At 42.9% G+C, this 13,879-nt stretch overlaps 2 protein-coding genes across 2 annotated transcripts; one reads left to right on the top strand and one right to left on the bottom strand.

Moving 5' to 3' along the window:
• Positions 1-220: 220 nt before the first annotated feature.
• On the bottom strand, positions 221-6,935 carry msh4 (mutS homolog 4). Its single transcript, XM_084568557.1, is given in 21 exon segments — positions 221-514; positions 798-886; positions 970-1,144; positions 1,335-1,463; positions 1,569-1,687; positions 1,769-1,969; positions 2,632-2,756; positions 3,224-3,327; positions 3,471-3,867; positions 3,966-4,030; positions 4,179-4,253; positions 4,346-4,413; positions 4,489-4,661; positions 5,190-5,363; positions 5,444-5,598; positions 5,602-5,700; positions 5,704-5,736; positions 5,738-5,875; positions 5,963-6,126; positions 6,200-6,337; positions 6,545-6,935. Coding segments are annotated over 21 exon segments (3,027 nt in total). The 5' UTR covers positions 6,753-6,935; the 3' UTR covers positions 221-316.
• A 573-nt stretch (positions 6,936-7,508) lies between these two features.
• On the top strand, positions 7,509-10,260 carry vcpkmt (valosin containing protein lysine (K) methyltransferase). The gene is made up of 5 exons (XM_084568469.1): positions 7,509-7,853; positions 7,950-8,063; positions 8,172-8,244; positions 8,386-8,505; positions 8,602-10,260. Exons 1-5 carry the CDS (start codon positions 7,531-7,533, stop codon positions 8,704-8,706), a joined length of 735 nt encoding a protein of 244 aa, XP_084424595.1. The 5' UTR covers positions 7,509-7,530; the 3' UTR covers positions 8,707-10,260.
• The last annotated feature ends 3,619 nt before the right edge of the window (positions 10,261-13,879 follow it).

Genomic DNA, 13,879 nt, shown 5'->3' with positions numbered 1-13,879 from the left:
GCAGGGCTAACACAGAGAGACAGACAACCCATTCACACTCACACCTACGGCCAATTTAGAATCACCAATGAACCTAACAATCATGTCTTTGGACAGTAGGATGCAAACTCCACACAGAAAAGGCCCCAGTCGGCTTGCTGTGAGGCATCAGTGCTAACCACCATGCCACTGTGCCACCCCCAAATAAGGTTGCAAATGAAATTCAAAGAAATCTATTTAATATCATACAACGCCATTTACAAACATTAGACACAATTCTTTCTTTTTTTTCCCCCTCAGCGTATAACAGCCCCTCCACACTGAAAGGCTGAGTCAGTCACTCCTCCTCTACGTCAAAGGACACTGGAGGCTCTGCAGCCTGCAGCTCGGCCTCATACTGCTTCTTCAGGCACCTCAGATACATGCGGAGACTGTCGGGGTCCAGCCTGGAGTTTCTGGCTGTCTGCATAAGACGCGTGGCCAGGTGGTACACAGCTCTCTGCCTCAGAGTTTCGGGATCACTGTGATGTTTGGCCTGGAAGAATAAATCACTTTAGGATCTTTGACATAAACCAGGGTTATTTATTCGACACAAAAATATTTGTACAATCCGCCCTCGGGAGGCTGGGAACAACATGAGCCTATCACAAGGTCTTATATTAGATTCTCGTAAATTAAAGTGTGTTTTACTGTTGCGTACAAGGTGAGACAAGCTACATAAGCAGCAACTAAAATGTACTGTAAATAAAAGGAATAGACAAGAGTTTGAGGCACCAAACACATTACGTTAAAGTCGATATCTTATCTTTGAACAATACCTGAAGCTGCTGGCTAACTTTGGAGGCAATTGTCTTTGCCTCTTGGATTACACTTGGAGGAAGGGCGGCCATTTCGGCTGCTCTAAGACCTAAGAGAGCAATAAACAAGCTCTGTAACCACCTTCATGACAGCTTTCAGCTGGACTGTTATCGAATTTCACAGACTCTGTACCATAGTGTCTTTCTTCGGAGCATCCTCGATTCAGTAAATATGTGTACACCACACTCTCAGAGCCGGTGTCGCCGCTGCGTGTGTGCTGAACCTCCATGTGCTGATTTTCCACGTTCGCATAGAGAGACTCCAGCTGGCACAGCTCAAGGAAGTGTGTAGCAAACAGAGTGAACGCCTGAATAGGGCAGAGAAACAGGGCACACCTTCAGGAATAAAAGACTGGTCAGGTATGATCACTTAGTTTCATTGCTTCACTGTTCTGATCTAATTACAGGAGGTAATTACAGGAATGATTAACATACAGCGTAAGAAACTGAATGACCTGGTTCTCTGGCTGTGCAGAGTTATATTGGTAGATACTTTACCTTCAGGCTAAGGAGGAACTCACAAACTGAGTGACAGATACCAATGCCTTCCTCTGCACTTGTGCCGCGCCCCAACTCGTCTATGATGATCAGGGACCTGTTACTTACGTTGTGGATTATGTAAGAAATCTTTGGGAAAGAAATATACTGTCAAGTTAGTGATATATTCCTTCACAAATGTGATATTATCTTTATATCAAAGATTAAGCGGCCTGAACGTGAAAGAAGACGCACCTCTTTCATTTCCAACATGAAAGTGGAAGAGTTGGTTTCAAAATCATCATCCACACCAATTCTGGTGAAAATCTGATCGGCGATACGGAAAGAGGCGTACTCAGCAGGGACAAATGAGCCTGGAATAATAACGCCAGGGTTTTACTCAAAAAGCAATTCAAATCCATGACAAATACGACCCGAGAAGATGTGCCGCTGACCTATCTGAGCCATGATCTGACACAGCGCCACCTGCTTGAGGTAAGTGGACTTGCCGCTCATGTTAGGTCCTGTTATGATGACAAAGTTGCTGCCCTCAGAGATGTAGCTATTGTTTGATACAGGCTGCTGTCCGGCTATTCGCTCCAGGATTGGGTGACGACCCTGCTTGATGGCCAGTGTGTCTGTAAACTCCGGACGCACTGTCAGACGTAGCAAAAAAACACAAAGACAATCAAGAACACCTTTGGGTTAATATTTACACTACATAAAACCTTTCCAGCACATCCATGATTTAGTGAAAAAGGTAATAATCAGTTAGTATTAGGCATTTTTGTTACCAACCTATTAAGCTATCTGACTGTGACTACCACAGCTATGTATATCCTATAATGTCTCCTGTGTAATTAAATCTATACATAATTAATTACAGATTGGTTGAATGTCACAGTCACATAAAGATTTTGAGAGAAGGGTGTGTGCAGTGGTTAACGGCAGTTAGCTGGAGAGATTTATCTCAGTAAATACAGCGCACCAGTGAATGCTTACGTAAGAAGGGTAATCTAAGTACAAGCTGGCAGGGATAGAAGGGGGCAGGCAGTCAGCACGTGTCTATGGAGAGACACTTTCAGACAGCTGAGGGCCAGCGCTCACCACCCACGTGGCTGATGGGGGCCAGTGCTGCCCAAGACCAGTACAAAAAAGAACTGAGGCCTGCAGAGCTGCCAGCTCAGTAGAGTAGCACGGCTGTCATGTCTGACTGCAGCTGGGTGCTGCCTTATTTGCATACAGCACTCTCTAAGACAGTCAAGCGTCCTGCCATGTAAATTCTAGAGTGGGATCTGAAACAGTGTTTCACGCTTACCATAGTCTGAGATGGTGCATGCATTGGCCAGTGACAGCAACATGTCCAGCATGGATACGGCATCAGAGAGCTTATAAAGGCAGTGAATGTGCTCGTGGACAGTGCTTAGCAGTTGACATATCACCCTGTATGGAGACAGGTCAGTGATACAAGGGCAAAGTACTGAACAGAAAACACATCTAGCGAGCAGCGCCCTCTAGTGGAAACAAAGTAGGACACAATCAATGGATCTAAATCAGCTGTCAGGAAGACAAAATGTGCTTAAAAATCAGAAAATAAAAACCGTTAAGTTAAATGAATCTGTGAAAAAAAACAGCAAACCCAAATATATAAATTTGATAATTAATAGGCTCCATTTTAAAAATGTATGCATGATCTCATTTTTCTACGGTATATACTACACAAATAACCCATCACATAAAACCACATTAAAGTCGTCAATCAACCAGTTCATCAAAGGAGTCCATCAAGAAATACTTAAGTCACTCCATATACAAAGCAATCTTTCATTTTTTAGTCCATAAAGTGCAGGATAATTAAGTGCATATAACACATTACTGTGCGGTTTTGTAAGATCACATGGTCTGCTCACACATAAGACATGTGAAAGATCTCCCTCAGGGCCTCGTCACAGCGGCCATTCATCTTCATCAGGTCAGCAGTGGTGAAGCTATAGTTGTTTTTCTGCTTGGTTACCTGAGATGGCAGATAAGGAGATAGTGCTTTACTGTTCATTCAGTGTCAAATTGTCCCAGTGGGAACAATTTAGCTTCTTTCATTAACAGCTGATCTTTTTTTTCCTTCCTAATTAACCTGCTAGTCTTCAGTGTTTCATGTACCTTGAGGAACTCTGGGGGGAGTTTCCCTTCAGGTAAGACCACTCCTTCAAGCTTCATCTGAATAAAGAAACCTCGAGCTGTGCTGAAGCTAGTGCGCATTGGCAAGCCATATTTTTCCCCCATCTGGTTCACAAGCCCTGTGCAGGACAATGATATACAACAGGCCCTCAGGTATGAATACAAAGACTGAAAGGTGACGATATTTACCAGACATCCGCCATGAACACCTGCAATGTCGTCCACTATTTCGGTGTAAGCTCTCCGGGCAATGTCTAGGAACTCATTGATGTTAGGGCGCACGGCATAACACTTCTGAGTGCGCATGTTCAGGCTCCCTTTCAGGTAGGTAGTGTCGTCATTTATTACTGTCTTGATCTGCTTCAGGATCATGTCAAACCTGAGGTGGACGCAAGTGTATACAGTGGAATAGGTTTTGAAATACATCACAGTGGTTATGAGGTTTATACCGTCTGACATAGGCACAATATTTAGCACCTGCTGTCGTCCAGTGTGGTGCTGTATGCCTTAAGCAGAGCTGTGTTGCAGTTCTGCAACACCATCTGTTAAAAAGAACAACGCTTTATTAAGGATTTACTACAGTATTAACATTATAAATAATAACAATTAGTACAGTGCTTTTAATGTAGTAATGTTATTACTTGTCCTATATGTGGCAGCTGGATGATTGTGAACTACACATACACATACCCTTAACCTTGGAACCAGGTCGAGTGTGTGTTTCAGCTGAATGACATGTGTAATCTTCGCTTCAGCAACTTGAACCTGTAGCAGAATTAGGAAAAGACAAGCGTAATAAAATAAACACAAAGATGCTTCATGTCATTAAATGTCTGTAATGAAGGTACTGTACGCACTGTTTCCTGCTTTGGGATTTGGACCAGAACGGAGAGAAGCTGGTCAATGTCGAGGAAATGACCTATGCCTAAAAAGGGCAAAAAACAGTCAATTGCTGTGTCATGCTCTTATCGTCCATATGCGATTTATTCTCGTTGCAGACCGTTCTTCAGGCCAAAGAAGAGCTCCTCGTCCTGCAGGAGCTCTTGTATGGTGTCCAAGCGTATGCTGATGGTGTCTACGTCAACCAGAGGCTCCAAAATATTGGAACGCAACCTTCTAGCCCCACCAGGTGTTTTTGTGTGGTTGAGTACTCCTAATAGAGTATGTTCACTCCTATATGAAAAAAGAGAGTCGAGTAGATTGAATGCATAGACGGACGCAGTCACGGGGTCAGAAAAGTGAAGATATTGCGGACATGGAATAAAGGGTAATAACATAGATGGTAGCTAGATGCTGGATCCAAAATCCAGTCCAATAAATTATAATAACGTCTGAGTTTCTCATAAAAGTCAATGCATTTTTTTCTACAGGCCAAATGTCATTAGCTAAATGCATATCTGCAGATCAGTCTGCTGGTGGTTCCTTTGAAAATACTTAGATATTAGGTGCCCGAATGTGAGGGGACATTACTAGCTCGATTGCCGTTTCTGGTCTAAAGTGATTGACAGGCCATCTATCTACCCCGTGCTCCTCCTCAGCTTCTCCCCCTTTCCAAAAATGGTCCCTTCTGGCCATAGCCAAATGCCAAACTCAAGGTTTCAGAACGGTTTCACTGATGTCTTTTATCTACAGTCCATGATTTACAATAACACAAACACTAAGTGAAAGGATGAAGCTCTTGCCGTTGCCTTTTCCTCTTACCTGTGGTCTCTATTATTAACCACCAACTCCAAGTTAGTGGCAGATGCTGAGTCAATCATGGCTGTCTGTTCGCTCCCTTTAAAGCTCACTTTAAGAGACTTGGCAGCGTAGACAGAGTTCTGGAGGAACTCTAAATACTTAAGCAAAGCAGCTGCTGCAGCCAGGCAATAATACCTAAACAGATCATAACACCGGGTGATGTAAAAAGTATACAGTGTATGTTTTTCTATACATCAGTATAGTCAGTGGCATACTTAGCTTGTACTTCCATGAGGACAGTGCCAAATTCTGGGGCACACAGCTGCTGAATGTACTCCAGTCCTTTCCTCTCATTAAAATACTTGCGCTGGATTGCTGTGAATGCTACAGCCTGATATAAAACATCACAAAATGCAAATATTAGCTCAAACTAGAGCATGTTCATAAGTGGGACATACCAGCACGGTTCACAACGCTGCAAACCAAGAGTGAGCGAGTGAACAAATGGGCATAAGTAAACTATTTTCAACATTTAAAGCAGGTATTTGTTTAAAAGCATTGCTTTGCTACTCATAACTGATATTGTGCATTTGTACCGGGAAATTCTCATTGATAAGCTTGAACAGCTTCGTCCCTTTCCCCTTCTCACTGGCTGTGTCTGGCATTAGTATTTCCACTGGCACCAAGATGTGAATCTTTGTTATGACCTAAGAAGGGAAATAAATATGACTAAGACACTGAAGTAATCACAGTCTCTTCTGTGCTCAGAGATTACCCAGTAACCCAGTGGTTACCTTGGCATACGTCCCTGTATCTGCAAACTGAGATAGTACAAGCTCTGGACATTTCAAGTTGAGACTGGCCATGCCAATCTCTCCCCTGGCCAAACCGCGGCCTTCAACCACTGCCACAATCACCGAGGCAACTGAGGTCGTGGATGAAGAGGAGCAACTTGTTCCTGTAAAAACAAATCAAACTGCATGATAAACACCGATCGTATCAAAATGATGTGTGGTTAGTTAGTGGGGTACCTGTGGCCCCAGCAGACCCCGGAGTCCTTCTGAGTCTTGGTGTTCCTGCACGGCTGCGGAAAGAGGAGCTGTCTGAAGTAGGTTCAAAGAGCAATGAAGTGGGCCTCCCTATCCTCAAGCTGTTGTGGAGGTGACCTTCTGTGTGTCAAAGCAAAATATGATCAACATAAACAGCATTTCTACTGTGGTCCCCTGCCCCAAGTGAGCTTCAAAACAAATCCAGAGATCTGAGAATTTAATGATTAAAATGACAATGTTAGCACGTATTAGGTCTCCATTGCACCATTGCTGCTTGAAAAAGATGCTACTGTTAGCTTAAACTACTTTAACTATCAAAAACATCACCTGAGGCCATTCGCGGCAGTGATAGACCACGGCTGGAGCTCGTACAGGCCTCATTTAAACTTTGTTGGGATGATGTAGAGGAAACTGATGGGGGATCATATGAGCTGGTCTCGTTCAGTCTGCTTCTGTCAGCGGCGAACAAACCGCGCGCTGGTCCGCCTTCTGAGGTCTCACCGCCGGTTACCTCCTCTGTGCTGCTGCGAAACATTTTAAAACCTCGAAAAGGCTAAATAATGCATACACATTAACAAAATCATTTGTACATCTGTGAAATTCAGCTACTATACTTTTATAAACAGCAAAAAAAAAAGGTAAAAGTGACCTTAGTGAAAGGCAATCAAGTGTTAGCTAGCTAGCTAGCATTAAAGGCTACTCTGAACTACTGGACAAGCGCACGCGATCAAGTCTTTAGCAGCCCTAGCATCTGCGCATGTCAGTTACCAAATTCTTCTTCTTCTTCTTCTTCTTTTTCTTCGTCTTCTTCTTCTTCTTCTCATTGCAGTTTTAATACATCAATGTTAATTAATCAAATGAAATAAATATAGGCATGAACACATACAATGCGATATAAATTTATATTCCAGGTAATTATGTTTAAATCATCTTCTTCTTTATTTCAATTATTATATCTACATTTAATTCCATCCGTTTCCCGAAAACTGTCAGATACAGATAACAAGACTTGCGACACAGTTTCATCTGTGAGGGTAACAGACGTTGTTTTGTCAAGAAGAGGAACTAACCAGGATAAAAGGAACGACAAACCTGAAGCAAAGAGGAAGCCGCTATGATGAAATTACTGTTATTGCAGTTTTTATTCCAGCGTTGCAGCCTTTTATAGCATAGTCATGACTTTATTGTGAAAACTGTTCTTCAGGAAAAGATAGATACTTTATTTTTCTAGAGTTAAATTCGATGTCCAGTAGCTTCATCACATAGATGTAAAGACTATTCATGTGCAAAAATATCCATCCAATCCAAGTTCTATGTGGCGCTTTTATTCTGGAAAATCAGGCCGGATGTTGCATCTACTTCCGGCTTTCTTGGCCAACATGGCGGCTGATACGGATGAAAGTAAATATTTTGTGAGAGAAATTGAGAAAAACGACGGTCGTGTCTTGAAAATGAAACAGTGCTACTTGGGAGACGTTGGCTGTGTGGTCTGGGATGCGGCTATCGCTCTGGCAAAATATTTGGAGACGAAACAATTTTATGATCCGTCTTCTGGAGTGAACGTCTGGTCTGGCAGGACGGTCTTGGAGTTGGGTGCTGGGACAGGAGTAGTTGGTCTGATGGCAGCAACACTTGGGTGAGATGACTGGTTCATTTAAATGATCCGTATTAATATTTCATAATTTTAAATATGCATATTGATCCATAGTTGTGATTGTATCAATTCTTGCAGAGCACGAGTTATAGTGACAGACCTGGAAGACTTGCAGACCCTCCTGGGAGTGAACATCCAAGAAAACCAGGCACTTATAAGTAGTGGATCCATAACTGCCAAGGTACTGAAATGGTTTGTACTTATGTTTCCTATTTTACATACACCTCTGAATTGCATTTCAAAAACACGCACAAGCTGTATACTCACTATATGCTAACTTTTTGATCTCCACTCTTAAAGGGGTGAAGATGTGTCTGCGTTCTTGCCTCCTCCACATTATGTCCTTATGGCAGATTGCATCTATTATGAGCAGGTATTCTTCTACAGTTCTCTACTTTTTCTGTCCAACATGACCCTGTAGGCGATTGTAATATCACCACCTTTCTGAAACAGGACAAAACCAAGAGTGTTCTGCTTTGAAACTCATTGTGAGTCATCTCTTATTTCCATACAGTCAATTGTTCCACTGGTGGAGAGCTTGAAGCTGCTTTCTGGACCAGAGACCTGCATCATTTGCTGCTATGAGCAACGCACTGAAGGTGTCAACCCAGAAGTGGAGAGTCGCTTTTTTGAGGTCAGAATCTAACCGTTGTGTTTTATTTTTACTTGCTCAAGTTGAGATATTTGTCACTTCGACCTTCTAACTCCTAACCTGTGTCTTATCCTGTAGCTGCTGCAACACAACTTCAGCTGTGAGAAAATCCCTTTAGAAAAACAAGACCCAGAGTTCAACAGCCCAGACATCCACATTTTGCACATCAGAAGAAAAGTTTGATTTTGCTTTTTTGTGGGAAAATGTGTTCCTCTGTTAATGTTCAGATTTGAAAAGTCTGATTTTAAAATTTAAATATTTTGTATTTTTTTTAAAGGGAACATCTTATGATGTAGACTTGAATACTGTCTTGATACTTGATCAAAGTAAACAAATAAAAAAAAGTAAAACCATTTTGAAAATTACTTTTTGACTCTCTATAAACCATGCATAGCTTGTGGGAGCAGCAACACTGGTCAGTGCAGTTGTAGAGCGGTGACATGCACAGGTATGACACATTTGTCTTAAATAAAAAGTCAAAGAAGTGAAAGAAGTCAGAAACAGGAAGCGACTTAAGCATTGTCTCTTGGTGTTGATTTGCATGTGGGGATTCGTTTTAACATTTTTCATGTTAAACACAAGTTAACAGATGTGAAAGCTCACTGTTAGTACATCTGCAAAAAGCTGCGATCCTACCAGGTATGACACTAAAGTCTCACTTAAGACTCTTAAGTAGTTTTTTTGTTGATTGATTTACCATCCAGTGCTTAGTGGGGTATTATGACATAAGGATAATATGTACAATTACATTTTAATTGACATAGTCCCTTTTTACACCTTTAAATAGCTGTTTCCTTGTGGCTTTTTCTTCTAACGCCAAGTATTTAAATTCTGACAGTACCCGTTTGGACCACTAGGAGGCACTGGGTGCTTAAAATCCAAAAACGAAACAATTACATGATTAATATTAAGGCTCAGCCTCTAATTCAGCAACTAAAGATTAAGTTGCAAGCACAACGTTGTTACACCAAGGGTGGCTGATTAATAAACTATGGCTAAAATGATCAATCTATATGTTTATGTATCTTACCCAGTTTCTAAAGCCAGAGACAACACGGTGTGTGTGTGTCAGCTTTTGCTCTCTATATGAGGGGAATTCCACTGGAAGCCCTAGATTAGGTGGAAGATTATGGCTCTTTTTCAAGCATAAAACCACCAAGTACGGCCCATACTCCCACAGGCATGCAGGGGCCCCTCGCAGCCTTTCATGCTGCTCATTGTTTACACAGTGTAATGAGCAAGCTGGCCTCTGACACTCAGGCCAAATAAAACTGTTAATGCTGAAGTTGACAGGGTGGGGTTTACATTAAAGGTCAAATCACTTTATAGAAGACAACATGTATGTATTATGTATTAATGACATGATCATACTATTATTTCTCTGCTAGTTTTAAAATAACCTGCTTGTTAATCTGTTATATTCTGGTGATAATAAATAATAATCTGACAACAAACGTATATGTACAAATACAATCTTTCCTACCCAACTAATAGACTGAGTGTTAACCAGCATCCCAGCTCAAATGTCATATGGTGGAGAAAGATCTCGATGTGGTTAGGTCACACCAGAGTTTAGCAATCTCACATATATGACTGTAGGGCCTGGTCAGTGACAATTCCTGTAACAACAGGGACAGAGTGAGATTAATTGCCTTTTCTTCACAGTTACTATAAATAACTAGAGCGGATCATTTAAGTTAATCACTCCCTGCAGCCCTTGTCTGCCCTCTCACTTGTGCCTCGAGCAGGCGGTCTGTTACAGTCAGAATGAACCTATGCTGAGGTCTCGTCTAATTAATTCGACTCATAGCTGGTATTAAATCCATGTCTCCCGGTGACGTGAGGGGGGCAGGACCCAGGAGGGGTTCACTGGATTAGAGGGACAGAGGGGAGCTCCACTATTCTAAGTCATCACTGCCTCCCACAACTGTAGTGCTTATAAAAGGTAATTACCCCTTGGATGTTTTCCTCTTTATTGCTTTTACAACTGGAACTTTGCTTAATATAATTTGTGTGTTTTTAGAAGAATTTACAAAAAAAGAAAATAAATCCACACAGTAAATTCATGCTGACCCTTCGAGCCAGTGTTTTAGTAAATCGACCGGAGTCTGTGTGAACAGATTTCAGTCAGACTTGCACATCTGGACACCGCACTTTCACTTTATTCTTCTTTGCAAAACTGCTCAAGCTCCTTCAGAAAAGTCACACGTGTCTTGATGGCCTCCTTCGACAGTCTCCTCCTCGCTCGGTCCCACGTGCCACGTTCCTTCTATTTCTTAATGATGGATTTAACTGAGCTCTATGGTATGCATCCATTCATAAGTCCATCCCAACTAATACTTTTCTATAGTGTTCATGGTGTAATCGTAGCCAGGAACACTGATTAAACAGTGACTACACCTTCTAGGCGAAAGTGTCTTTATACCACAGCTCCTAGAGAGAGTGCCCTCGGGTGATCTCCATTTCACTACTACTACTGGCGCTATTGTGCTGTATCCCTGTTGAACTGGATCAGCCACTTTAAATGGGCGAATAGTTATGCAGTCACATTATATATTTTGAATTAAGTGACCTTACTTTATAGAAAGCAAAATAATTCTTGTCCAAATTACATTGACCACGATTCCATTCCCAAAAGCAAGGCACTATGTACAGCCGTCTGTCTGGTGTTCTCCTTAAAATCCAACCAACAATAATTAAAATAGCGTATTCTTCTTGGCTAATTAGGCTAGCACTACTGGGGAATACAGCGAGGATCACAGTGAATGAGGTCGGCCCACAATGAAGCAGAGGTGTCTGTGTGATCTGTTATCGTATAGACGTTGATTCTGGTAAACCGTCAACATGCTGGTGCACATGCTGCATGTGCCGAGACAGAATGAGGGCGTTTTCCTGCCAACAGATGGTGCTGTTAGTTGGAATAACTCTCACCTGTGTGAAAAGCATGCAATAACAACAGTGCAAACCCTCAGGATTAACTGAATGCCTTAGGTATTAAAACAACTTGTGTTCATTAACTAATATATGACAGACGGTCTTTGATTAGTTTTATAGCTGTGTATAAAATTCATGCACAACTCATACATGGATTCTAAAAATCCACATGTAGCTCAACGCTGTTTTTTAAAACTAGATAACGTGAGGTAGCGGTGCGATGCCCCCTCCAAACCAGACGGGCGGGGAGGAGAGTCTGACTCCAGCAGACCGTGTGGTGTGCTTCACTCTGCTGCATCACAGCCAAGTGACACAGAGGATCCTTTGTGTCACCATCATCACGCTGCCTGGAGCCAAGAGACACTGTTCCAGAAACTCATTTTCTCACTAACTATTAGGGAGTGGCTCGAGAATAGACATCAAAAACTGGGCTGCTTAAAAATAGAAGAATTGCTGCATGAACGTGTGACTCCTGCGAACAGGCCCCTCCGACCCTCCTCCTTTCTCACAGTTGCCCCTCCTCTCTTTCCCCACTGAACTTTATGCCCCGCAAAGAGACAACAGGCCAGACCCCCCTTCCAAAACAGAGCATGTGATTTGTGTTATCGCTCAGCTCTCTCTTCTCTCTCTCTCTCTCCCTGTCCTCATCTGGAATGATGAGACACAACAATGCTATAATCTGTGGCGCTCTTGCTCTCAGATCCATTGAACAAGACGTGTTGTATACAGCACCAGTAGAGGAAAGGCCTGACAGGACAACTAGCTTATAGAAACACAATGCTGACTCCCCCCCTCACCCTACCCCTGCAGGGGAACAGGAGGAGGGCGGGGGTGCTGTTAAGACAGCTGTGCTGCAGTTGAGAGGGGACACAAATCCAGCATTGTGAGCACACGTTCCCCTTCTTCTGTTTCCCTTAGTGCAATATCATCAGCACTGTGCCTGGAACTGTTGGGAGAATTTGACAGTCAAGCAACACAAATATGCTCCTCTTTGGGATAGTATAAGCTTGGGACCCATTATAAACTCCATGCATGACATTCGGGATGTCTGGTCATTTTGCTGTTAAATAAGAGATTGCCTCCAAAATGGCATCATTTTAAAATAACACGGTGCACTGCTCCTTGCCTGAAATACCACAGGTTCTGTGTCGACTTCTCTTCCCGCAACTGCTGTCCCTGTAGCATTCTAGTGCACTGGTGTATTTGTCATTATTAGGATGTGTGGCGGCCCAGCACACGGGGGAGAACTGCAGAGGGGAGGGGAGCAGTGTGGATGTAACGTTTCCCTGAGTCATTACATCTCAGTACTCTGAATCTGGACTGTATACGTGCTTGAGTGTGTGTGTGTGTGTGTGTGTGTGAGCAGCACTGCCTGACTTGCCACAGATCTGAGAGCTCCTTTCCGAGCCCAAACCGTTGTTTAATCCAGATGCACTGTCACTCGAAGCACCGACTCTGCTGTAATTACTGCGATCCCGTCGGATGCGCAGATGTAGCCGGTGGCGCAGCGTGGCGGCGTGGCGGCAAGCAGCTGAAAGAGGCCTTTGAGGTTTCTTCGCATGGATCTCCATCACCCTGTCAGTCATTGTGTGGAGGCTGTGGGTGAGACCATGCGGCCGGCGGATGCTGCTGCCGGGTGACTGACTCCTGTCTACACTACTGGACACTGTGATATTAAAGCGTTGTGTGTCGTAGGAACAGGCCTTGGGAAAACACATCAAACAAACAAATGATGTAAATAATGTACAATTTCTTTCCAAAGGCAGTTAGATCTATGTTCCCTTCAGCCTAGAGACTCTGGAGACCTCATGCCGGCACAGCACCATTTATAATGTCTGTTTCTCCTTTTCAGAGCATTGCTCACACCTGAATGCAAGGTGGTTAATACTCGACTAGGATCCTCTTTACTGTCTGTCTGTCTTGTGCATGTATGAGTCCAGGGACAAACTGCTTCACACTCTCACACAGCTGTGGTAAACGTCCGTCAATTCTCAAGAGGACTGTGCGGATGAACTTCATTTTTAATGGAATATAAATAGAAGACCAGAGGCTTAAAAAAAATGTAACGGGCTCTAGATCGGATGGAGGAAAAACAAACATGACTGCAGGCCAGCCAAACTTTTCAAATCGTGTAGTTAACGCTAGTGTGAGCGCTTTGTCTTTCTGTTAACAAATAAATTAGTTATGTCAGGTGGACTTCAAACACTCCATAATGATTTTCTGGTTCTCTGAATTTGGACTTTCACCACAGCAAGTAAGCTTCAGCTGCAGACATGAATGGAATGCGCTTTGGACCCGTGCCCAGAGTGCACCTTGGACGTCTGAGCCTCACATTTTCGAACCCATTTAGCTGGTCTGGAACAACGGCGCAGCTCCCTGCTAAACCCTCAACACTGTTTGAATAGTTTATGAGTCAAACCTG

This window comes from Chelon labrosus, assembly GCF_963514085.1.
Source record: "Chelon labrosus genome assembly, chromosome: 20".
Taxonomy (NCBI): domain Eukaryota; kingdom Metazoa; phylum Chordata; class Actinopteri; order Mugiliformes; family Mugilidae; genus Chelon; species Chelon labrosus.
This window is presented reverse-complemented; position numbering and strand designations above follow the sequence as displayed.